The sequence below is a fragment of the Nothoprocta perdicaria genome, unplaced genomic scaffold, assembly GCF_003342845.1.
Source record: "Nothoprocta perdicaria isolate Ctin4 unplaced genomic scaffold, notPer1 scaffold_416, whole genome shotgun sequence".
NCBI classification, from domain to species: Eukaryota; Metazoa; Chordata; class Aves; order Tinamiformes; family Tinamidae; genus Nothoprocta; species Nothoprocta perdicaria.
This window is the reverse complement of record NW_020455662.1, coordinates 43,804-68,342: the sequence shown is the minus strand read 5'-3', so window position 1 is coordinate 68,342 and position 24,539 is coordinate 43,804. Positions and strand designations below refer to the sequence as shown.

Here is a 24,539-nt window from a genome sequence, read left to right as displayed (position 1 = left end):
TTTTAAAAAAAAAAAAAAAAAAGGAAAGAAAATTGTTAACACTCCCCAGTGTTTTTCACAGACTGATTTTGATCTGGAAATTCATTTCTGAACCTGCCTTTACTGGAGGTTATCACTGATTGTAGGTTGCCTGTTTTTTTGAAATGTTAAACCCCAAGAGGTTGACTAGTCTGTTTACCAGGCCTGGGGCAGAAACCACAGGATGTAGCCTGTCAAATTTTATTTAATAAAAAATCCCTGTTTAAATAGCACTGTGTATTTGCCCACAATGCCCACAAAGCCTAGAATTGCCCACAATGAATTGTGATTCCTTTTTTTATTTTGTAGAGTGTGTAAATGTGAACAAGGCCTGGGTTGCTCCTTTAGCTGGGCTTTCCTTCATGTGGGGTATGCTGAGCTCCTCCTGCCTTTTGGTCCTCAAACTCAGCTTAGTTTTCAGTGTAGCTCCAGAGGGTCCTGTCTGTGTTGGAAATCTTCCCCCACAAYGATCCATGATTTTGCTGCTTAGGATCAATACTAAGTCATCCTATTTGCGTTACTTAATTAACAGATTCTCTGCCCCATTAGATGAATTGTGGTTCTTGAACAGATATTCATGCCTTATAAACTGTCTGTTCTTTTGCCTAGTATTAGCTTAGGAGTAATTTATTGGCAGAAAGCCTTTTTGAGGTCTTACAAGTGAAAACACATAGGTAAAGAATGCCTTTGAAACAGGTAATTGTGTAGGAGAACAGTGAGGTGATTTGGTTCCTTAGGAACATGAGCAAGAGCAGAGGGCAGGGTAAAACTTCTGCAGCGATATGTGGGAAATCATTTGCTCCTTAAGTAACAGTGTAATGTTAAAAGTAATTTGATGCCATGACCTTTGTGTTAATTTCAAATCCAATGGGTTTTCCTGCACAGATGAAAATTGTAAAAAGAAGCTCAAAGATAAAAGTAAGGTTTCTGGTGTCTTTCCACAAGTATTTATATTTCAGTATAGCTGTCTGCATGTGTTTATAAAACCGTTTTAACATACACCTTTTAGGTTGCATYACCTATAACCCTTAATTACACTCACAGTAAAATTTGAAAATAAGGGTGACTATGTCAYACTCAAAATGCAAAGTTTTATGAAAAAAAAAAATGCTGCTGGGCAAAGATAGAGCTGGTCTCATGGAGACTATCGAAGGTTCTTTTCAAAGCCAAGTGCATAGATTTTTCTCCTTAAGATGCACATGCAAATAAAACAGTTGCCGTTCAGTAAAATGCAGTGGCAATCCAGTAAGCCAGATTTTCCATTAGCATAACTCAGTCAGAGTGATTGGAGCTGCATTGGGTGGGATTTGAGCCAAGTCTATCTAAATGTGATTTATCTAGAAAGTCAGYCAGGCAGCTTGTTTTGTTCTTGCATTTCATTAAGGAGGAAAATGTGGGTTTTTCACTGTGGGTTTTTCGGGGGAGGAATTTCAGGAGATTAAAACAAAGTAAAATGCTTGCTTGCCTAGGGGTATGGCCACCTCCCTGGGTTTGTAATGGAATTTAAAGCTCGCTTAATTTATGTAAGGTAAATTCTTGCAAAAATAAAAATGAAGGTGAGTTCCCTTCCCTTTAAAGCACCTCCAAAATTGAACCTCTTGGCTGGTTAGACCATAAGTCTCCCTAGGATTTTACTGACTGTAAGAAAGGGTTATAGGTGAAGCACAGAGTTCTGTATTGGGGACCTTCTTCAGACTTGAACTGCAGCATATTCTGGCATGGCTGCTCATCCCGCTGAGTGCCTGTCCCATTCCATGCTGTCCTCATGCCTCCACCCGCTCCGGGTCACGACTAAAGCGCCGCTGCACACGCTTCTCCATCACATCCATTAATCCCGTTGCTCTGTAGGGCAGGTTTTGGAGGTGCTGTCTGGGGTGCCGRGCGGCCCCTGCCCTGGAGAAAAGGTTTTGTCGCGCTCCAGTTGTACTCTGTTGTGTTTTGGAGCTCTGCTTGTGTAACTATTTGTCAGATAGTGCAGGTCAGTGTAGTTTTCCTATGGTTTGGGGAGGGTTGTTTCCTACGTATGCTCCCTTCCTTGATAAAAATTAGTAAAAATAAAAGGTTTTGCAGGGAAAAAAAAAGGATTTTCTTCTTTGAATTTCAGTCTAAAATAGAGATGAAGTGGTTTGTTGTTTGTCCTTTAATTTGTAAACTGGCCTTCAGAAATTGTTGACTTTTGTGGTTGTTTTTGTCATTTCCTTATACTATCTCATTTAAATTGACTACATTGTATGTTTTTAGACATAGAGGTACAGAAAATGAAGAAGGCGGTTGAATCTCTAATGGCAGCAAATGAAGAGAAGGTAGCAAAATCTCTACTTTTTTTCCAATATTCGTTCCTCAGATTGAGTTTAATATCATAGAATGGCTGCAAACGTGGGCACTGCAGTGCCTTTATAAGGGGTGAAATTGGACATTTGTGAGCTCTGCCTTGTGTACGCAGAGTCCTTACACAACAGTGTCATTAAATTCAGAGGGACTGCAGCATCCTCTCCACATGTGAGGAGCTCCACACAGGTCCTGTGAAATACCACAGGCCACATTTCCAGCRGGGACTTCTGGAAAGTAGGCCTTGTTTTCACATGTGGTTTTGTGCGTTCATATGCATGTGCATTCTGCAGRGTTTTTTCTTTTGATCCCCAAAGTCCCTAGTCTCTTGATTACCTCTTTCTTTGTACGTGGCAATATTCATTATGCTCCAGCTTTGACTTCGGCAGCTGAAATCTGCTTTCAAGTCTGGGACAATTCTGGTGATTAAACAGATGGTAGTTTTGCTAAATATATGTCCTGGATATTTCAAAGCTTCTCAAAGTTCTGGGTCTTGCCCTATCCCCATTCCCATTTTCAGTTCAATAGCCAGCTAAACTGCAAAATGTCTGCTATTTGTATTTCTTATATTTGATTTACCATAGGGGAAACACAGGTTCAACTTCCCTTTATTTCAGGATCGGAAGATAGAAGAGCTCCGGCARTCTCTGAATCGGTACAAAAAAGTTCAAGACATGGTGATACTGGCTCAAGGTAAAAAAGGTATTGTGCAGTTTTAAAGATTTTAAACTCCAGTTTAAAGCTGTAGGCACATGTAACTCTCGCTATAGGTGTTTGAGTTATGTTGACTCCCAGAGTTCCTATCTTTGGAGGCATCTCTTGGCTAGAGTTAAGGCCAGTTCTTCAGCAGATTTGTGCTGGCACATTTCCGTTCCTTAGTAAACTGGAATTGCCAGTATACCTGCGTTTGTTATGTTTTATCTCATTTATGGATGTTGKTTTTYTCTCCCCACATCATCCTGCCCTTTCAGTGCTCAAGTTGCATTTTGAGGGTCACAGTTCTCTGCCAGACCCGTGTTCAAGACGTTTCAGACATTAGCATGGTGGGCCTCACGCTTTCGGGTAGCTGATTTATTTTGGTGGAGAAGGAATCAAATGTTTGAGCTCTGCCAATCCTGCTACAAGGGGACAAGGCAGCAAAGGGGATGGGAGATGACCTCAGGTCTCCAGGAGTTGGGCCTGATGGTTGATTCATGGAGCGTGCACAGAGATTTCAGACACTAAAAAACAGACAAGGGAGGCTTTCAGCATAAACAGACTTCGGCTTATATTTGCATGAGATCTTTGGTTATGGATGAATGATAGTTTTGTGGGATTTTTTTTCTTTTTTTTCTAGAAAATACTGATTGCTTTGGTTATTTTCTTGGTAGTATCAGTACTCTGCTATCAAAAATCCATGTGGAAACCCAGACCTTTGCAGAAATCACATTTTGGCCTTTCTCTCCTTCCAGGCAAGGAAAGCGATAGYGAGGAGTTCCTGAATTCAGGATCTGTTTTATTGGACACACCGAGTCTCACTGATCCAGAGAAAAGTCCATCCCCAACCCCAGCAACGGTGTCTCCAAGCCATGATGAGTTTAACATGAATCTTCACGAAGAGGTATTGTGTGTTTTTGTTCCCTCCTCTTTTAATGCCCTTAATCCTTGCTCAAGAAGCCAGACCTCAGCCTCTGAAAGGGTTTCATCCGGGTTACAGAGTTTTAGGACACTTTCCTATCCTTTGGGGTTTCTTGTGAAAGCTGCCAARGAGTTTCTTTTGGATTCAGGTTAATTTATTTTCTTAATCATCAAATGGGATCAAGAGAACAGATAGCAGTATTTGTCATGAGACTGGATCTAAGCTTTATTTTTGATCAAGTGTAGTTGCTGTAGGATATGAATTTGGGATATTAGGATATCGTAATAGGATATGCACATTTTCCCAAATTTCTTGGGAGTTTGCAGTAAAATCTTGAGACTGGCTCCTGTCAAATATTTAAAGGAACACAATTCTCATTACATCCATTCAATTAATTAAGTGTATTATGGTCCAGTCTCTGAATTTTACATTAACATTTTGCAGTAATTGAACTACAGATCTCTTCTGTTGGAGCTCTCAGTCAAAGTGGAGACTTGGCTGACAACTAAACAACATGSACGCACAGCAAATTACATTAAAATATCAGTTAGCCACTTTTCTGGAATTCCCTTGAGTGACTAAGGACAGGAGTAAACCTGAAAAATTAACTGCTGTTTTTGGGGTCTGTGTTTAGGAAACAGATTTTGTAGGCAGTCTCAAAAGGTTTGAAAGATTTTTTGCTGTGGTTTACATGTATAGTGATTCATAGTTTATCTCCAGGCATGTCTGTCCATCTTTCAAGTAGTAAACCAGCTTTAAATTATAAAGGAAGGAAGAAAGGAAGGAAGGAAAAAAATCTTTTATTTTTTTTTAAATGCAAATTCTTTTCATAGAGTACCTGCTATTCKTATTTCCATTTATAACTCCTTAATTTCAACTGTTTCAATGTAATACGTATTTTTGTCTGTCTTTTTCAGAATTCCTTACAGATCCACACCAGTATTTTACAGGTTTCAATCCCTTCTTTTTCACCAACGTCTAAGAGCCCAGAAACTGTTGCAGAGAAAGTAAAAGCACAGCCTAGACCAGAAGCTGCAAATGAAATGAGGTATTACTGTTTCCATGACTTTTGTGATCGTAAGACCAAAGATTTATGAAGTTTAGTGAAGGCAGTGATCTGTTAATTAACGTACTATCCAGTCATTAAGTGACTTAATGAAGGCCAGCATTCATATGAGTGCCTGTATTGAACTAAATGGTGTGTTCATCAAATGCATTGATTAAAAATGTGTGTTTTTCATGAGGCAGCATTAGTTTTGGTCTAATTGCATGTAGCAGAGCCCATGTAACTGACACATAGCTACTGTTTTCACCCAATAGGCTTTACCTTGGCCTGGCTGGGTTAGTGCTGGCTCATGCCAATGCATTTCGGATTGCTTTGCAGTCAGAGATTTTCCACAGCTACTAAAGATTTCTAGAAATCTGCTGTAAGTTACCACCACGTTGGGGAGGAAACGGTGCTGGAACGGGGATTTTGGAGAACAGGAGAAACCCCTGTCCTGGTGCTGGCCTTGGGTGGAACGAAGCCCACGGGCGTTTGCCTGACGGTGCCCCACGGCGGCCGAGGGCCGGAGGGAGCAGTGCCCTGTGCGGGACGGGAGCAGGTCGTCTGCCACGCCGTGCTCAGCACCCTCAGCCACAGCAGCGGGAGTGAAAATGAGCTCTAAAGCAGGCCGAGAGGAGAGGGTTGCTCTAGCAGCCACATTTAAAGAAGGGCCCCAYGAGTGCCGTGTCTTTTGACACCTTCCTTGTTTCCACAGCGAATTGAGATCAACTGGTTCCTCGCCTGAAACTCATTTGAGTGACAGCCCAGTGTAAGTATCCTAACCAAATGACAGCTTGGAAACGTTCCTCCGTGACTGTGCAAAGCCCGCTCCCTCCTCTGATGGACACACTGAAACACCTGAAGCTGTTTTAGCCAGGGCAGTGCAGTCCATCAGTCCTTAGTGGTGGTGGTTTTCTGCTAATGAACTGTGTTTTCATGATTGATGTTTTCCAGTGCTTCATCTGTGCACTTAATTCTTTTAGCACTATGGAGCATCTCTAAYTGAGTTATAGGATAGTTATATAGTTATGTTTGGGGAAGGGAAAAGAGCTGACTACAGTGAGAAAAGGTGATTTTAACTTGCGTTGTATAGCCTGATTGCCCAGGGAATTCRGAGGGCCTACTTGTGAACTTCAGGTTCATCAAAGTGATTTGTCCATAAAGGTCCTAGGTCAACAGGGCTCCTCTCATGCCCCACATAAGACCCATCAGCTGCTTTTATTTTGAGCAACCTATCTTGTGGCATCAGAATACGCCAAAAGCCCAATTTTGCTYCCCCTTGCGCTGGTATAAGGATAGGTAACGTTGTGAAATACAGTGGAGTTGCTCTTCATTTACACCTGCGTGGGGGGAAGGCTGTCGTGGCCACTCTTCTCAGACAGATGTGGGCACATCTCACTGTGTGCTGCAAAGCTTGGCCTAAAGCTGACTCTCAGGAGTGGGTTTATCTCAGCAAATCTCAGACCTGGCCACTTAGTTTGTTCTTTACCCCCTTATTCCAGGAGCTCCTCCCTGCACAAGTCCAGCAGCCTCAGCAGCCTGAAGAAGGAGGCGTCGGAAGYGGTTAGTTTGGGCAATTCCTTCCTTTCCCTTAAAAATGCTTCCCCGGCTGTGGCRTCGAACCATTGGGATCCTGACAGGGCAGCCCAGGGGCATCTCCCTGCAGGAGCAGATCTGGTGAAAGCTTCAGCTTAAATCCCTCCAGGAGTGACCAAAAGCAGTTTGCCCATCGCAGTGTCACCAAGTCAGGGTAATCCCCGTGCTCCCTTTTGCCAGACTGAAATGCTAAAGACTCCTAAATCCTCCTCCTGACGCCCGAGCTGCTGAGCTGGGCTTAACTGCTCAGGAGGGATGTGGACAGGAGTGAAAGGGTAACCRCAGCTGGGTGCTGAAAGCCAGAATTCACGATGGAGGGTTTTTGTTTTGTTCTGTTCGTGTGTTTATTGGCACAGCCATGTCCTGGAGGCTGTGGGTGTTTCACCTGCAGGGCTTCTGCCCTGCCTAATTCCTAATTCCTTCAGCCCCCTGTGCACGTTATTTCCTTTCTGTCCAGCGGCACGTGGCTGGCTGGGCACACAGCTAATCCTTTACAAAGGAAGCCAGAGCCACTCCATTTCCACCTCAGCTCACTGGCCTCAAAGAAAACCAGAACTAATCTGCGTGAAATACAGCCCTGAAAAGATTTCTTTGGGGAGGGAAAACAGGCAGGGAAGGGTGTTTTGATCAGAATGCAACTCTGGATATTCAGCCCTAGCGAGCTGAATTAATGACTACAACAAGTTAAACTGCAAGCTTAAATTGCTTCCTTTCATCCTCCCCAAACAGGAGAAGGACCCGGCGCAGAAGCCGGCGGAGGTAAGGAGCGCCCGGGCGCGGGGCAAGGGCAGACCCACAGTAAATGTAGTGGTAGCAGGGTGCTAAATGTGTCACCCCCGTTTGCACACTCTTGCCCTCCCGTGCGGGGCCTCCCCTGCAGCCTGGTGGAGGAGGAAGCTGCCCTGGGAGCTGCTGTTTCGTGGTGCTAATGCCACCACGCTGCCATTAGCAATGCTAACCCGCAAGTGCTTAGCCACTCTGTAGCTGCCTCTGGTTAGTACCTCTCAAAAGSCTTGGGTTTCACGTTGTTTTCTGTGACCGACTGCTATGTTCTTCGAGGGACTGTCGCTACGCAGTGGGTGGACACAAGTCCCCCTAGTTTGYCTGCAGTAATTACGGCCTTTTGGAAGGATTTAGCAGAGCCCGTGTACATCAGAGACCTCTGTTATGGTGAATGCTGCATCCAGCCAGCAAAAGCTAAAGGATGGTGTTCAGACTGTGGATGGATGYGTGTCCCCTTTCCTTTATAGAGACAGTGAAACAAACCACTACTAGTAGTAGGTATTACAAGGCTAAAACTACTACTTTTGTTGGCTAACTGATGGTTTTGATGCCTGTCCTGCCATGCGTGCCCCTTGCTTGCTGCCTGAATTCCCCTGCGCTTTGKCTGCGGACACAGTCAGCTAATCTGCTCCTCCTGAAATTGCCCCCTGTGCACTGGCGAGCGGGGCTGAGGCTCCAGCTCGCGTGACAGCAGCGCAATGAGTACAGCCTCCCAAAAAGGTCTGTTGTGAGGCCCTCACAGCAAGTTCTTGCTTTGCTTCCCAAACTCAGCAGGTCAAACCTCCTGTGGAAGGGAGCAGATCTGGGACCTTGCCTCCAAAGTCCCCTTCTCATGGTGGCACAGGAGATGAGGACAGCTTTGGTACCCGCAAGGCCAGGTCTTCCTTTGGGAGAGGCTTTTTCAAGATAAAGAATAACAAGAGGACGGCGAGCACGCCCAACCTGGGTAGGTACCACTCACCTCAATGCAGTTTCTGTGGATCTTGAACCAGAGTCTTAAGAGCCAGGAAATGTAGGTTTATTTTTCTGAGTGTTGTAGCCACTCTGAAAAGCAGGAAGGCCGAGTTGGTGGCTCTTTGAAAAATGTTTGTAACTTGTACATGTTTGTAAAGTTGTACAATTTTTGTAAACACTTAAAACATTTTGTAAAATGATTGAAAGAAAGATCTGACAAAGAAACAGGGGAGAAAAAGCACTGATGTATTAAAGTTGTTCGTCAGAGCTGGTTCAGCCTCCGCTCTGACCTGTCCTCAGGATTGCTGCCCTTTTGAAATGCTGCTTGTCTGGCAGTACCTCGCATGGGGATTTTCTCTTTGTTGGGCTTTTCTTTTGTTCCTCCAGACTTTTTCGTCAGTTTGTCTTTCACAAAATTCTCTGATACACAGAAATGAGGCAGCTGCACTCTCTACTCCTCTTGATTTATTTCTGTGTTTTTTAAGTAGCCCAGCCAAGATTGTGACAGCAGGAATGGGGCAGACAAGTTTTTCGAGCCCGTGTTGACTCCTGGACTTGTGATAGATGGGCTTTCATTTTGGTTTGTTTTTGATGGTATTTACATATGACCAGGCAAAAGACAATACATTTGGATTAATACAAAATTAGCTGTTACCAAAGAATGGGAACCTACCTACATTAGCTGCTCTCCTCTCGTAGTCTTCCCACCCTTCCAGTTCAAGTGTCAAGGGAGTCTGCACATCACATGGACAGCCATTCTGCTGAAGTTTTTGGCTCTCCCTGGAAAAAAAAATAGGAAATTGGATCTGTCTTCCAGAGAGGTCAACAGGATTAGCTTCTGTTCTGCTGAGCAGAAGAGTCTCCTGCTCTTATTTGACCAAAGATAATTCTAGGACTTGGTTCAAAAGAAATAGCACGTCCACATGTGTGTTGTTATACAGCGCCCGCATTTCCTGGGGTGTAAAACACACAAAATTGCTCAGCAGAGATGCAAAGCCAAGACTTTGGGATTTATTTCATATGTGCCCTTACATAATCACTTGTTCCTCCTTGAAGCTCATTTGGCCAAAGCAGCTGAAAAATGCAAGCCGAGCTGTAGTGGCGGTTGCAGGGGCCGTGTGAACCTGCAGGAGCGGATTGTGATGCCGGGGGGTCCGGGGCACCCCCCACGAGCCCGTGCGAATCCCACACGGACACGACCGCGGTGCCGCTCGGCCCTCTCCCCCGTTTCCCCCTGTATGAGCGGGGCCGTGATCCCCGTGTGGCGTGTGCATCCTCTCGTGCCTCCCCCCTTTGGCCCTGTGTTTCRCTGACCTCCGTTTCGCCCTGTGTTTTGCCTCGTCCCTCCGCGTGGTCCCGGCCCTGGAAGATCGCAGTCGGAGCGCGAGCGCGCCTACGCTAGGTACGGACACCTGCATGCCCGCCCCGCCGGCCGCGCCGGCGCCTCTGCTCCGCGCCCTCCGTGACGCCACTAACGCCAGCGGCTGCGCTGCGCTGCGTGCAGGCCCCGCGGGGGACACCGGCGCCCTCGCGCTCCCGGCTCGCCACCCGCGGGTTTGGCCCCGGGCGGGAAGGGGAGCCAGGGACAAGGAGCAGTTTGCGGCACCCGCAAATCTCTGCTGCTAATTCATCCAGCCTCATTCTGGTACCCTCGCTCTAGAATGCTGTTTGTATGGGGTTTTTTTTATGTTTGCTTTTCAGTTTTGTTTTATTTTAAGCTAGTTTTTTTCTTCAAATTGGTAAAGCAAAAGCCGCAAACGCAAAGCCAGGTTCAACGCTAGCGCTGCCGCTCGCCAGCAGGATGCCCTGACTCGACCGCAGTCAAACCTGCGTGCCCAGAAATCCTCCTGTTGCGTGGCCTTGGTGCCCCACCTCCGGGTGCTGCATCCAGGAGGAAAAGGGGACACGCTTGGATGTGTTCTGGCTGGTGCATCAACGCTGTGCCCAGCTGAAAGCCAGGCTGACACAGCTTGCAGTTTGTGGCCTTTAATGCATACGGTGACGCTCTTCTGATCGCACAGCAAACAGTGAAAGGTGGGAAAAGTGTCGGAAAAGCGTCTGCCGGCCGCAGGCTGCCTGGTGGCCGCGGCTGCTTCYGCTGCCCAGGCTGCTGCCGGAGCCGGGAGCCACCTCTGCTCAGCAGGAAGGGGGCAGAGACGCCCCACGACCCCTTTGCTCGGCTCCCTGGCACTTGCTGGGCCACCACTGCTCATGTAGACCAGTAGATGTTGCCATCCATTTAGTTTTCATTTAAAATGCTCGCTTTTAAAGTAGTCTTTGAGTAGTCTTCTTAACTTAGCTTTCTTCTTAGCTTAGCTTAGCTTAGCTTAGCTTAGCTTAGCTTGGCTTTCTTGTTCTTCTTCAAGCACAGTCTTGTGACAGCCTCACTCCTGAGGACGGGGCCCTCAGGTTTCCTGCCACAGGAAACAAGATGGGAATGTGCAGCATCACTGAGCAGAGGGGCTCCCTGCACCCCTCTACTTTAGAGAGAGAGAAAATCAGTGATATGGTARTTCAGAAAGAGCCTAAACTTCATGGTATTTCTCTGCCCAGAAACAAAATACTTCATTATTTTCACTTTCAAGGGGGTTGGTTGGTTTTGGGGTGGGGAGAATTACTCATTACTGGAATTTCTTGGGTTTGGGCTCTTAAAAGTTATTGCAGGTTATTAGGAAAGATATCTCAGGGGAACTATTTTTGGTTTTGGGGRTCAGTCTCCTGCCCCACCACTGATTTGTTCCTGGGCTTATGTGAACCCCGAGAATACTTGGGAAATGGCTGTGGGAGCCCTTCTGGAAGAGKAAGTGAACTGGGGAGATCACTCATTAATTGGGCCATTGGGCGGGTTTGGGTTTTTTGTTTGCCTACATTAGATGCAAGGTGCCCAGTGCAGAGCATCACTGCTGCAGTGTTGGCAGCCAGGCCCGTCCCTGGAGGGGAGCATAGCTTYTTCCACCTGCACTTTCCCATCCTCGTTGCCCCGTGTTCTGAAACACGGTGCTCCTCAGCAGTCCCAGCCAGAGTCATTCCAGAATTCAGGAGTGCCTCTGTAAAGGTCTGCCGGAGAGCAGTCTTGACTGGGCTTCCTTTTCTAATAGCTGAAACGGAGAAGGGATCTGCAGATCACTTGGATCTGGCTGGTTTGCCCCCTCGACCGAAGGAAACCGAGAGCTTGCAGATGACGCCACCTTCTCCGGATTCCAGGAAAAAGGCCAGGGGAATCAAGAAGTTATTTGGAAAGTAAGTAAGAGATGAGGAACGACCATTCCCCTGGGGCTGAGAGAGGATGCAAATAGTCTTGTGGCTCCATGGCCTTCTCCAGGGGTGGTTGCAGGCACTGTTGAGGGTTGGAGCGCCTGTTGCAAGAGCTTCTATGGCTTTGCAGCTGCTCAGCAGGGCAGGAAGGAAAGGCTGTTCACACCACTGGGAATCATACCCATATTGTTTGCAGTAATAAAAACACATCCCTTCCTCAGCCAAATGTGAATACAACTTCTTTCTTTGATCCAGGCTTAAAAGGAGTCAGTCCACCACCTTCAACCCGGACGACATGTCCGAGACGGAGTTCAAACGAGGAGGAACGAGAGCGACTGCGGGGCCCCGGCTGGGCTGGTCGCGAGACCTGGGGCAGGCCCACAAGTAAGAGGAGCAGCACAGGGTGCCCTGCAGCCCCTGATCGCCCTCCCAGAACGAGGTGTCTGCCCTCTCGGCAGCTGGAGCGGGTGGTGGTCCCGGGGCCGAGGCTGCGTTGGAGCGGGGAGGCCATGGGTGGTGGGATCACACGGCCAAGGGAAGCAGTTCTTTCCCAGGGCTTTCCCAATGCAGCCTTTGGCTGGCAGGAGAACCAGCTGTGATTTAGAGACCACCACAAAAATATCACAGTCCTATTTGAGAAGATTTGGGGCACAGGGTTCATTAGTCTTTTTTTTTTTTTTATTATTAATTCACGTTTAGTGAGCTGGACATGCCATTCGCCAAGTGGACAAAGGAGCAGGTTTGCAACTGGCTCCAGGACCAAGGGTTAGGCTCTTACATGAGCAATGGCAAACACTGGATACTGTCTGGGCAAACGCTTCTGCAGGCTTCTCAGCAGGACCTGGAGAAGGTGAGACAGGCTGGAAACGCTCTTCTCTATTAAATAGAAACACTATGTAAACACTGGCATTTCTGTGCGTGTTAATATCACATCTGTAAAGTGCAGACAATAAATATAAAGAAGTACCTGAAGGTGAGTCTTCAAAATATTATCATCTGCGATACTGCAAAATTGATTTTTTTTAATTTAATTTACCCCAAAAAAGGTAGTATCTTGTAGTGAAAATACTAATCACAAGTATGTAATTTAATTTCACGAGGCRTGAAAACATCAATTATTCCTGCCACTTTTTCAAAACATGCAAATGTCTCATTATCATACACATTTTTACTCCTCATTCATTAGTTCTTGTGGTTTGTAGAGTTACTCTATATATTTACATATATGTATATATGCATATACGTATGTATATATGTATATGTATGTATATGCRTATATAATATATAWTATACAATATTATATGTACACAATATTATAATATATAATATACAATATTTTATGTATATATACCTATAATACACTATATATACATACRCATACATATAATACAATATATACACAYATATATACACAATATATATTAATATATTGTATAATATTAATATTATTTATATACTATAWGCGTAAGATGTGTCTAAACGTTGTTGTTGTGGTCTGGTTATGTTTCACACCTATTTTACACAGAGAAGCCTGAGGATCACTYTCTTTTACTTCATGACAGAACTGGTTACATGTTGTTTTGTAAAACAAAAATTAGGATTGATTCCCTTTGGTTTGAATGTCAGTGTTTGAATGTTCAGCTTTTAAGAAAATACTGCTCTCTCCTAAATCAGTTTCTCTGTTRGCTAGTGAGCTGATTCAAAGTTGTAGCTATACTATAACTGAAATAAGAGAAGTGCAGTATGGACTTGGTGGCTTGTAATATTTAGAGGTACTATTAATAGCAAGTGCTGATAAAAATGTATATATGTGATTGAAGCAAGCCTGAGAGAGCTGCACTTCCAGCTAAACTGCAAAAACTCCTGTTTGCAGTTTCCTGTGTGAATGCGGTTTACTGTTTGATGCTCTGAAACCCTGTGTAATTCATGTAGAGCAAAGGGAGAAATGAAACAGAGCGTTGTCTCCAGCTTTTCTGCTCTCTTACTGCCACAGGAGCTTGGGATAAAGCACCCGTTGCACCGGAAGAAGCTTCAGCTTGCCCTACAGGCGCTGGGCTCCGAAGAGGAAAACAACCATGGGAAGCTGGATTACCACTGGGTCACCAGTAAGGCTTTGTTACGTGCTGCAGCTTGGGCTGAGGGCTGCTCGGGGAGCGAGGAGGGCACCGGGTGGCGGCGGGCGCCGAGGTGCCAGTGCCGCGTTGACCCTCCTGGGTCTTGCTCCTGCTCCCTCAGGGTGGCTGGACGACATTGGACTGCCCCAGTACAAGACCCAGTTTGACGAGGGGAAGGTGGACGGCCGAATGCTCCACTACATGAGCGTGGTGAGTAAAGGCCAGCTCTGATGGGTGCCAGCTCTGGGCGCTTGRGAAGAGCCGGGCCTTGGCTCTTCCCGTTGTTCTTCTGTAACAGGAGGAGGGGGAATTGCTTCTCTTCTTCGGTGAGCAAATATTTGGTCTGCTTCATTCATGTGGCTCTTGGGGTGAGAGAACCCAAGCTATTTGCTTTGAAGGGAAGTGYAGTCTTAAGTGGCAACTGGTTTGAAAACAGGCTGCGTTTGATCACATTTGCATAGTGCGTTTCAGAATGTAAAACACTGGCGTCAGACACCCCTCACCCCCCCGTTTTCTGCTCGCCAGGTGAAACCAACCCCACAGGTTTCAGTTGTTTAAAGGCTGCTARGATCTCAGGTAAGATGAGATGAGATCTTGGTGCTTCTCTGGAGACACAAATGCAAACACTGGTATTATTTCCTTCCATATAACACAGCAAAAATCGCTCAGTGCTGTTCCCTCATGAGCTCTGCCGTGGGCAGAGTCCAGGTTTCGATTTGCTTGGGATTTGCATGCATTTTGTGTGGCCTTTACCTTAGCGCCAGGAGGCCGGACGCCCAGGCTGGGTCTGTTTTAGCTCTCGCCTAGCGTGAGGAGCAGAGRGGGCCAGGCGTGGGGCCCGAGTCGCTCCCGCCTCTGCGCTGCGGCTCCCGCACCAGAGGAGTTGCTCCGTTTTCATTGTAGTCAGTGGGTGGGCCCTGAGCAGGTCAGACTGACTCTCAACCATCCTGCTTGGTGTATTTCTTTTGTGTTTGTTTCCTTTGGTGTTTTGAGTTTGGACACTGATACAAGAGTAGGAGGCCCTTTCTTTCCTCTCTTTTCTTAAGGCTTCGTGATCCGATGCCAGCGGGCTGCACTGAACATGGGCTTGGATTGGGAAACTTTATTCCTATGTTAACTGTGTGTGAGTGCTCAGGGCAGGAAGGGCACAGCAAAGGCTGAAATGTAGTGGGTTATGTATTATTCTAGTTAGTCTTTTTCCTGTTAAAAAAAAAAACCCAAAACAATAGGTGAGCAGAGGAGAGATGTGCAGCAGAGGTTTTGCCTTGAAGTCCTTTTCATGTTCTACTTCCTCTTGATATTAGATCACCCTGTGTATTTCTAGAAGGGATTTAACCATCAAGCTGCAACAAGATTTCCAGTGTCAGTAGTGAAGTATAAGTATAGCTGTGTGCAAAGCATAAAGAAATATTTTTTAAAATCTCATCAAGCTACCTTGACTTAAACTAGAATAGCAAACTCCCGAATAGAAACTCTGATGATTAGAAACTCTGATGAATGATAAATTCATCATAAAGATAGCCAAAGGCACTGAAAATTCTGAGTGGTAAGTTATGTTTTAATACTTTTTTTTCTGACAATATAAAATAGAATCTGTTTTTTATAGAACTATTAAAATTTYTAAGCTTCACATAGTTCGTTAAGTTTTGAATGTGTAGCTTGAAGTTGATTAAAAGCTGAAAGGAAAATCACCAGCTGAAATGAAAATCACCAGCTTGAAGAGTCTCTGAGAAGTCTGTAGAAATCCTGCAGGAGAAGTAGGGGTTCATCGACAGATCTCTCTGTAGTGAGCAGCTGAAGTGTCCAGGGAGTCCTTGATTTTCATCTCTCTTCATGCAAGTGGCCAGAAGGGAAGTTTGAACGCAGTCAGAGTAGGCACTCCTGCTAGGAAATACACATAGTACACAACTATTTTTAATGCCTAAGTAATACTAGAACATATTAAGGCAGATTAGCACCGACATAAGTATGCATAAACCCATCCGAGTGCAGCAAAGAACTGCACCTTGAGACCCTTAATGACATAGTTAGGCTTGAATCCCGTCTTAAGAGCCCAGCTTGGCAAGAACGCAAGAGCTCTCCTGCTCTTACAGTGCAGGAAGGTGTTTTCATTCCCTTTGGGAGTGCAGCAGCTGTGCGGGAGCAGCAGCATCTGGCCAAGCCTGTGGTGGGCACCTCCCTGCAAGCTTTGCAGCCTGGGCTGACACGTGAATGAGAGGGAATCTGCTCCCTTTGGTTTGGCAATGCCCACTTTCTGGGGTAGATGCTGGAATAAATCCACATGAAGGCAAAAGGTGTCACAGTTTGCATTGCATAGGCTGCAAACCTGCAGGTAGATCGGGATGTTGAGTAGCACTGATGGCCTTTTCTTCTTTTTTAACCTCTAAGCCTGGTCTAAATGTTGTTTCCTTCGCCCATAGATGTATTGTACGTGGTAAACCTGCATGGGTAGAAGAAAGCTCTGTTTGTCTTTTCCTTCCTCGGTGGTAGGTAGGTTTGAGGGAACCCTGAGGACAAAACCAGGGAGTTTCCCTGGAGCCTGAGCAAAACTACTGGCTACTGCAGTCACCAAGAGGGAATTCATCTCACTCAGCCCCAGAGTCCAACTGCTCTGCACTGGCTGTCAGTGCAGAGGGGCACCGCGAGGCAGCAGCCCATTCTTGACATGGGACAGGCTTGTCCTCAGGAGATGCCCATCTCTTTCCATTGACAGTGGAGAGCTGGTCTGTGTGAGCCATTAACTGATCCCTCCGAGGGATTAACCTTTGAGTAAAAACATAATGAGGATCAAACATTTGGTGAAGGAACCAGCTGCTTTCGTTAGTGCTGCTGCTGCCTCGCAGGGAAGAGCGTGGACCTTTTCTTTTGTATTTTGCAAGAGGATGAGATGCCTGTGATTTTTAGAGTATTTTTCCTGATAAGCAATAGTTTATGGTATTGAGACTTGTGGCTGGATTAAATGCATACCTGAAAGGAGTGGGCTGGACTGTGCTTGGAACACCGCTCGGGGTCTCACTGCGCCGCTGAGGACGTGCCCTCAGCCTCCTGCCTCATCCTTGTCCCGGAGGTCTTGCACTGAGCTCTGCACCAGGCGTGAAGAGCCTGCCCCAGCTGCTAATATACGAGAAGCTTTTACTTTGGGAGTGGAGAGCTTCATATTAGCCACATCTATTAAATATTATAAACTTAACCCAGTATGTGTCGCATGCGGCATTTTAAGCCAGAAGCCTAAGCTGTCTCCTCCAGGCAGGTGTTGCTTCCATTAAGAAGCATGTTTGCTTATTGATTCTCCCTCACTCTTCCACAGGACGACTTGCTGTCCTTGAAAGTTGTCAGCGTCCTGCACCATCTCAGCATCAAAAGAGCCATTCAGGTGCTGCGGATAAATAACTTTGAACCCAACTGTCTGCGCCGGAGGCCGTCTGATGAGGTAGGTACTGCTGTTCTAAGACTAAATTGTCAAGAGGGATCTTCAAGGGTTTGTTTTTCGTGGTATTCCTCATTGTTGCTGCCTTGGCCTTTCCTCTTGCATTGCTTTTTCTTGTTTCTTCTTCATTTTCCTTTATCCTGTTCTGCTTTTTCCAACTATCCCATCCTGCCTTCTCCGGTTGGAACGGCACTTTCGCTCCTGCCCAAGCCATGGCCCTGAGTCACGTCCTCCTGCCTCCCCTTTGTAGTTAAGAGGTGGCTGTTTAGGGCTGGTGTCTCATGTGCTCTCTCTGTCACCTTCAACTTGATGCACAGTTCCCAYGAGTCCTTTTGTAAATCAGTGGAATCTGTGGCTCTCTCCAAGTTTTCTGCACAAGATGAGCTTGTCCTTTACCAGCTGGGAACCAGTTGTTTGAGCCCYCAGTTTGTTTTGGAAGCAGCGTAGGCTGGATAGAGCCGTGACGAGTGGGTGAGGAGGCAAACCAGGGCCTTGGATGTACCCAGAGTCCCGAGGCGCATCCGCAGTGCGGGAAATGGGAATTCTGCTCCCGTGCAGAGCGGCCGTGTGCTCCTCGGGGCCGCGAGGGAGGGTTGCCRCCAAGCCTGGCGCCGGGGCGGGCAGTGAGGAGCTCTCCGTGACCGCCCGCTCCTGTCCGCAGAACAACGTCAGCCCGCTGGAGGTGACGCAGTGGACCAACCACCGCGTCATGGAGTGGCTGCGCTCCGTGGACCTCGCCGAGTACGCGCCCAACCTGCGCGGCAGCGGCGTGCATGGCGGCCTCATGGTAAGCTCCCGCCGCCTGGCAGGAAACACAGTGGGGCCCACACTCCCCGAATGACAGTCTGACATCTTGGCTGCACGCATATTTATTTTATCTTCTCTTTTTTTTTGTCAAAATTTGTTTAAATTTTTTATTTAAGACATGTCATGGCCAAAAGCAGTGGGTTTGGTGACCTAGAATCCCCTGAGGGTTTCATTTTGGTGTGGTGTTCTCCACMTGCTGCCCTGTGGGGCTGTGTGCTGCCCTCACGCTGTGCAGTAGCCACCATCTCCCCTCCTAGACCTCAGTGGGCTCTCCGTGGGCGAGGAAGTCTCGAGTCTTCGGTAGAGTTCRTAATTCCATGCCAGACCAGCAGTGTCTTTAATGACTCGAACGTCAAGTGCTCTGGGCAAGAAACTCGTATTTCCAGAAGCTTATGGTGCTGTTTGAGAAATACATCCCTTCTCCGAATTTCTAAGGCTGTTTGTTGTCATCATTCCTCTGGCTACATCTTCCAGAGTTAGAAGGGGCTGGTGGTTAAATATTCCATGGTGTATCTTGTGACACCTCATCAGACAGGCAGTGGAGATTTCAGGTGGGCTCCCTGTKGTCTGGTTAACAGGTCTTAGAGCCTCGTTTCAACGTGGAAACCATGGCCCAGCTGCTGAACATCCCGCCAAACAAGACGCTGCTGCGGCGGCACTTGGCGACCCATTTCAACCTCCTTATCGGCCAGGAGGCCCAGCAGCAGAAACGCGAGGCCATGGAGTCCCCAGACTACGTCCTCCTGACAGCAACTGCCAAAGTGAAGGTAGGTCCCAGGCTGGGGCTCTGTGCACGAGCTCCTAGGTGCACGGGAAGATTTCCAGTGCTCCTTTTGGCCACGTTTAGGCTGCAGTAGGATTCTCATCTCATTGGGGATCCTGTAAATGCTCCTGTGTAGCTCAGGAGAATGAGGTTATGTATCTTGTTCTTTTGAACAGAACTGTGGTGAAATATGACCGTGCAAAAGGTCTTTGTTAGGAAAGCAGTGGGATTTTGATCCCTCTTCATCTTCATTAAAACACCAAATACAAGCGTAAGAAATTTGTTAATTCTTTACCAACCATCTAACTTCTTTCCTATCAATTTCCCTTTGTTTATAAGCCAAAGAAACTTGCCTTCAGCAATTTTGGGAGTTTGAGGAAGAAGAAGCAGGATGATGTGGAAGAGTATGTGTGTCCTATGGAGCTGGGACGGGCATCTGGAGGTGTGTCAAAGAAAGGTTTTAAGCCTGGCCTGGATATCCGAGTGTATGACGATGACGATTTGGACAGGCTGGAGCAGGTAAAGCACTCGTAGCAGCTGGGAGTCCTTGCATGCTGTCCAGTTGGATGGAGAAGCCTTCCTTTGTCAGTGCCTTAGGCTGGGCCCTGGAAAGCTGTGGCTTTTCACGGTCACGCAGCACCAGGCACGTGCCTCTCAACACAGGAAGGGTCAGGCTGTGGCTRCAGCATCGTTAGCCTGGTAAAACAGCCCTTTTCCCTCCTGGCTGGACACCTTCCTCCCTTCCCCTGGCCTTGTGTGGTGTAATCAAACGGTTGTATCTTTTGCTACCTAYCCTCTGGGTTAGTGCAAAATTTATGTCTCCTATTATCTGCTTCTTGCAGATGGAAGATTCGGAAGGGACCGTGAGGCAAATAGGAGCATTTTCTGAAGGCATCAACAACTTGACAGTAAGCATGAGCCATTTCTCTGAAATGTGTCCGGAAACCTTGGCCGTCTCGCGATGAAGCGATGGCGGCAGCGCTCACAGCGGAGCCCGGACAGGTTCTGGTTGGGTTGGTCTTGGTCACGAGGGCCGGAGCCCTGACTTTTCCCTCCTTTCCTTTCCAGCACATGCTGAAAGAAGACGAAATGTTTAAAGACTTTGCGACTCGCTCGCCGAGCACCAGTATAACAGACGAGGACTCCAACGTGTGACAGCAGCGGGCGGGCGCTGCCCAAGGCTCCCGTTCCTCCGCGCGAGAAGCGTGTCGTCGTCGTCGTCGCTCTGCGTCGCGGGCCGCACACGCCGCCCGCGGCGCCGCTCCTGCTTCTGCTTGTTAGAAGTGCTGCTGGGGGGTCGAGAACTGCAAATGAGAACGATCGGTAAAAAAGGTGCCTACTTCGAAGTTGCCATAAGAAACACCCAGACACTGGTGAATGCTAACTGTTTTTACTCTATTTAATGTACAAACTGATGGTATGTTGCAGAGTGTTGCATTTAAATCTGCGTGTTATCACAGTGCTCCTTTTGCTTACTCATTCCCTGAGGTATCCCTTTATACTGGGCTAAGGTAACACGAGATGTTAGGTAGAAAATATTGCATCTGTAGAGGTCGTGCATCAGCTTTCTCTAGGGTCTCGGCTGAGAAAAGATGTCACTGTTGTCCTTTTCAAATGGATTTGTCCAGCACAAATACCAGCTCTGCCTTTCCCACAGTACCCAACATAGGATTTTAGTTATTCGTGCCCTGCATAATCTCCCAGGTAACTCTTAACTCTTGCTATTATTTTTGTACTGTTTTATAAAAAAAAGAAAAAGAAGAAAGTATATAAAGTACATATAAAAGCAGAAATTTAAATTTTGTGACATAGAGTGATGGAAAGTTTGAGGTGTGGGGGAAGGGGAAAGAGTTGTAAAAAAGATTTATCCCAGTTTGCATGCCAGCTGGTTACTGGAAAGGGCAGGCTGACCTTACAGACTCTTTGCTTTCTTGCCTTTTTGCAAAACGCACAGTTAATGATCTTCCATTTGGGGTGAAGCCGTTCCAAAGCGTATTTCCTCTTGCAGTGACTCTTGCAGGAGCTGCAGATTTCAAATCATCCTCCTCCTTGCTTCCAGCAGCGGTTCTAGCACTCAGGCGAGGTTATTGCCATTTTCTTTRGTCTTAAAAAGTTTTGAGGGAAATTTTCCTCTTGAAGCTGAGAGTATTCCTTGCGTATGGAAGGGATATTTCTGTGCTGTGACTAATGCTAAGATAGTGTAGTTGCAAGAAAAAAAATTATATAGAGAAATGTATAGGAAATGTATTATTTCATAATATTAACCCTAAGGTGGGTCTTTTCCAGAAAAAAAAAAAGAAATAGCAAACATGTTGCTCATCATTTTACCTTCTTAAAGCACAAGTCTGTTCTGCTTTGCAGGCCAGGTTTTAAATATTGTTAACTAGCCAGTGGATATCTTTTGTCAGACGTTCTGTATTACAAGGTGTCCTAGCCAAAAGCAAACAAAAAAGTAACTCAGTGTGTCAAAATGGTCCTTTGTGTGGTGCTGAATGTTGCATGTATCTGAGCACTATGGCATGATGCTGCTTTGCTTTGTACAGGAGAAAAAAAAAAAAAAAAAAGCACGGCTGGAATTGTTCCTTGGCAAGAATTTGTCACTGGTTTCATCAGCCTTTGCTGTTGGAAGGGAGGCTGGCTTTGACACATGGCTTAGATGGCATAAAGGAGGTGAGATGATTAGTGCTGCTTTGATATTCCTGGACTGTGGTTGCCAAAGTTGTTAGGAAAGGAAGAGAGGCTCTTTGAGAGATGGTCCTGTTAGATGCTGGAGTAGCTGGCAGACCAGCTCTGCCGTGATGCTGTTAGGAGCCTGTAGGCTTTGCCAGTCTGGTTCTTCGAAGGATGTGCAGGCTCGGCTGCTATTTGTGTACAGAGATGAAGAATTTGCTGAGGAGCAGTCATGTTGCGTACACATAACACCAAGTGCTGCCCTTTCCTCTTGCATAACCGGAGCCAGCCAAACAATCCATAGTGTCTTCAAAGAAAAACAAGCAAGATTTGTGCCGCTCGTGAGCTGCCAACAAGACGACGGCAGCTGGTACTGACACCTCATTCCAACCTGGAGACCCTGCAAGTCCTGCAAAGGTATCAGCGACCTGCAGGTCGTCCGCCTGTCCCTGCGCACCGGCGGCAGGTCCGGGCCCCGCTGCAGCGCTCGGGGGCAGCCGGCACGGGCAGCTGCTCTTCCTGCTGCCGATGCTCCGCGCTCCGCTCCGGCCGAGCGCCGCCTTCCCGCCGGGACTGCGGGGGAACCGGGAAGCGGCCGGTGGCAGCGCCCCGCAGACCGGCACGGCCAGGATGACTCCTCGCACCCAGGTTTCTTCTGCTAAATCCACGGTTCCTTCGGGCAGGTTTCATTTCAATCCAGTGCTGTTAAGGAGCAGATCAAGAGCTGCGAAGGAGTATTTGGGTTTAAGAGCAGTGTAAATAGAATTCTGTTGGGAAGAATCCTTTTCTGCATGTGCTGGTTGGGAAACAGCTTGACCCTTCGAAGCTCCCTATCCTCTGAACTTGATTTTTTTTTTTTTAATGGGGGGGTGTAACATGAAAGCAAGTGCTAAAAGTCAACATGCACGTGCCCACACAGTTGGTACCGTGGTGGTATTTTAAGTTGTGTGTTGTTGAAGAGGGCAGCATAACTACTGTGTATTGCCATGTAAAATCCAATAAAATCTCTGGAAAAATGCCAAATATTTGCAGACACTAATGCTTTTTTAATTGTATCCCTAAGTGTTGCATTCCTTCCAGGAGAAAAGCTGCTCTTATATTATCTCCATGCTTTAAATACCTTGCACATGGAAATGTTTAATGCTTCCTTCTTGCTTCACCTTACTATGTTAGTGTTTGCATTTGCAGCAAGAGCTTCTCCTAGCCGGCCTTTTCCTCCTCTTCCTTCTCCCAGCTGAAGATAGGACTCCTTGAGGTACCTGGGAAAGTGGAAGCAAAATCTCAGGAGTTGCCAGTGTCTTTGGAGCCCTGGTCAGGAAGGAGAAAGTAGCAAGTGCTGAGGAAACTGTAAGTAGAAAGAAACAGAAATTGGAGTTAAGATCAAAGGTAGAAGAGTAAGAAAATAAAGTGATGTGCCCTTTGGCTGGAGCTGTGAGGGCATCACAGGGAGCTCTGGAGCGACCTGTGCCGCATTTGAGCAGTTGTGGGAAATGCAGCAGAAGAAAGGGAGCTCCTCGGTGGTTTGTGTTGCTGCTGTTCGTTCATTCAAAACGCAGAGCAGGAGGCAGAGCTGAGCTGCAGCAGGATAGAGCACTATTGCTGGCGAGGTCCTGGGCAGGTGAAGAGGCTGTGATTGAGATCATGGCACCAGCAGCCGCCAGAACTCACCAGGGTTCCTGCCTGCTCTATAGCTGGCCCTCTTAGATGGAGTGACTGGCTGGGTAGATGAGGGCAGAGTGGTGGATGTCATCTAGCTGGTCTGCAGCAAGGTTTTGGACACCCTCCCTCAGCATCCTCCTGGGCAAGCTCCGGAGGTGTGGGACAGACAAGTGGACGGTGAGGTGGATTGAGAAGTGGCTGCAGGGCAGAGCTCAGAGAGTGGTGATCAGTGGTGCGGAGTCCAGCTGGAGGCCTGTGGTTAGCGGTGTTCCCCAGGGGTCAGTCCTTGGTCTAGTCCTGTTCAACTTATTCATTAACGACCTGGATGAAGGGATGAAGGGCCCCATCTGCAAGTTAGCTGATGATACCAAATTGGGAGGAGTAGCTGATACCACAGAGGGCTGTGCTGCCATCCAAAGGGACCTGGACAGACTGGACGACTGGGCGTTGAGAAACSTCATGAGGTTCAACAGGGRCAAGTGCAGGGTCCTGCACTTGGGGAGGAATAACCCCGGACACCAGGACAGATTAGGGGAGGACCTGCTGGAGAGCAGCCCCGCAGAGAGGGACCTGGGTGTCATGGTGGACGACAAGTTGACCATGAGGCAGCAGTGTGCCCTGGTGGCCAAGAAGGCCAACGGGATCCTGGGGTGCATGAAGAGGGTCTCTCCAGCAGGTCGAGGGAGGTGATCGACCTCCTATACACAGCCCTGGTAAGGCCACATCTGGAGACTGTGTCCAGTTCTGGGCTCCCCAGGACAAGAGGGATGTGGAGCTGCTGGAGAGAGTCCAGCGCAGGGCTACCAGCATGATCAGGGGCCTGGAACATCTGTCCTATGAGGAAAGGCTGAGAGAGCTGGGTCTGTTCAGCCTGGAGAAGAGAAGGCTGAGGGGGGACCTGATCAGCGTGTATAAATACCTCAAGGGAGGCAGTGAGGAGGAGGGGGCGGCCTCTTTTCAGTGGTGGCCAGCGACAGGACTAGAGGAAACGGCCACAAGCTGAGGCATCTAAAGTTCCCCAGGAACTTAAGGAAAAATTTCCTGACAGTGAGGGTGACRGAGCCCTGGCACAGGCTGTGGAGTCTCCTCTGGAGATCTTAAAACTCCATTTGGATGTCACCCTGTGCCCTGTGCTCTGGGTGTCCCTGCTGGAGCAGGGGGGTTGGACTAGATGATCTCTAGAGGTYGCTTCCAACCCTAAGGATTTGATGATTCCAGCTTAGCCAGTTAGAAAGACTTGATTTTGTAAGGTTAGGAAGCCCATTTATTTTTAGATTTTGTTAGATATTTGGCAGTCTTCCTGGTGGTACATTGACTAGCCATTGCTCCCAGGGATAATCTAACTACATGTAGCAATAGGACAGGCTCCTTAAGGCAGCCAAAAGCCCAGCTGAATCCACTGCCATTAACAGCAGTTTAATAGACACAGTCTGCCCAAGCAGACTTATTAGATCCTAGAAGCAACAGGAGATCGGCTCAGTGAAACAAACTGCACCTGCTAG

General features: G+C 47.3%; 1 protein-coding gene across 9 annotated transcripts in view; it reads left to right on the top strand.

Moving 5' to 3' along the window:
• Nucleotides 1–20,771, top strand: part of PPFIBP1 (PPFIA binding protein 1) — a 62,441-nt gene extending 41,670 nt beyond the window's left edge. For 2 of the 9 annotated variants that reach the window (XM_026045913.1, XM_026045906.1), the window contains 21 exons: nt 904–936; nt 2,260–2,321; nt 2,964–3,048; nt 3,798–3,946; nt 4,882–5,012; nt 5,725–5,778; nt 6,512–6,572; nt 7,335–7,364; nt 8,163–8,334; nt 9,712–9,744; nt 11,441–11,582; nt 11,853–11,981; nt 12,297–12,447; nt 13,591–13,702; nt 13,833–13,921; nt 17,019–17,141; nt 17,800–17,925; nt 18,524–18,712; nt 19,048–19,227; nt 19,551–19,616; nt 19,777–20,771. In XM_026045913.1, the coding sequence (XP_025901698.1) occupies nt 904–936; nt 2,260–2,321; nt 2,964–3,048; nt 3,798–3,946; nt 4,882–5,012; nt 5,725–5,778; nt 6,512–6,572; nt 7,335–7,364; nt 8,163–8,334; nt 9,712–9,744; nt 11,441–11,582; nt 11,853–11,981; nt 12,297–12,447; nt 13,591–13,702; nt 13,833–13,921; nt 17,019–17,141; nt 17,800–17,925; nt 18,524–18,712; nt 19,048–19,227; nt 19,551–19,616; nt 19,777–19,863 (2,204 nt within the window). In that variant the 3' untranslated portion in view covers nt 19,864–20,771. Of the gene's footprint in view, nt 1–903; nt 937–2,259; nt 2,322–2,963; nt 3,049–3,797; nt 3,947–4,881; nt 5,013–5,724; nt 5,779–6,511; nt 6,573–7,334; nt 7,365–8,159; nt 8,335–9,711; nt 9,745–11,440; nt 11,583–11,852; nt 11,982–12,296; nt 12,448–13,590; nt 13,703–13,832; nt 13,922–17,018; nt 17,142–17,799; nt 17,926–18,523; nt 18,713–19,047; nt 19,228–19,550; nt 19,617–19,776 lie in introns of all 9 variants that reach the window. The other 7 variants (XM_026045910.1, XM_026045905.1, XM_026045911.1 and 4 more) reach the window with 5 other exon arrangements.
• Nucleotides 20,772–24,539: the final 3,768 nt, after the last annotated feature.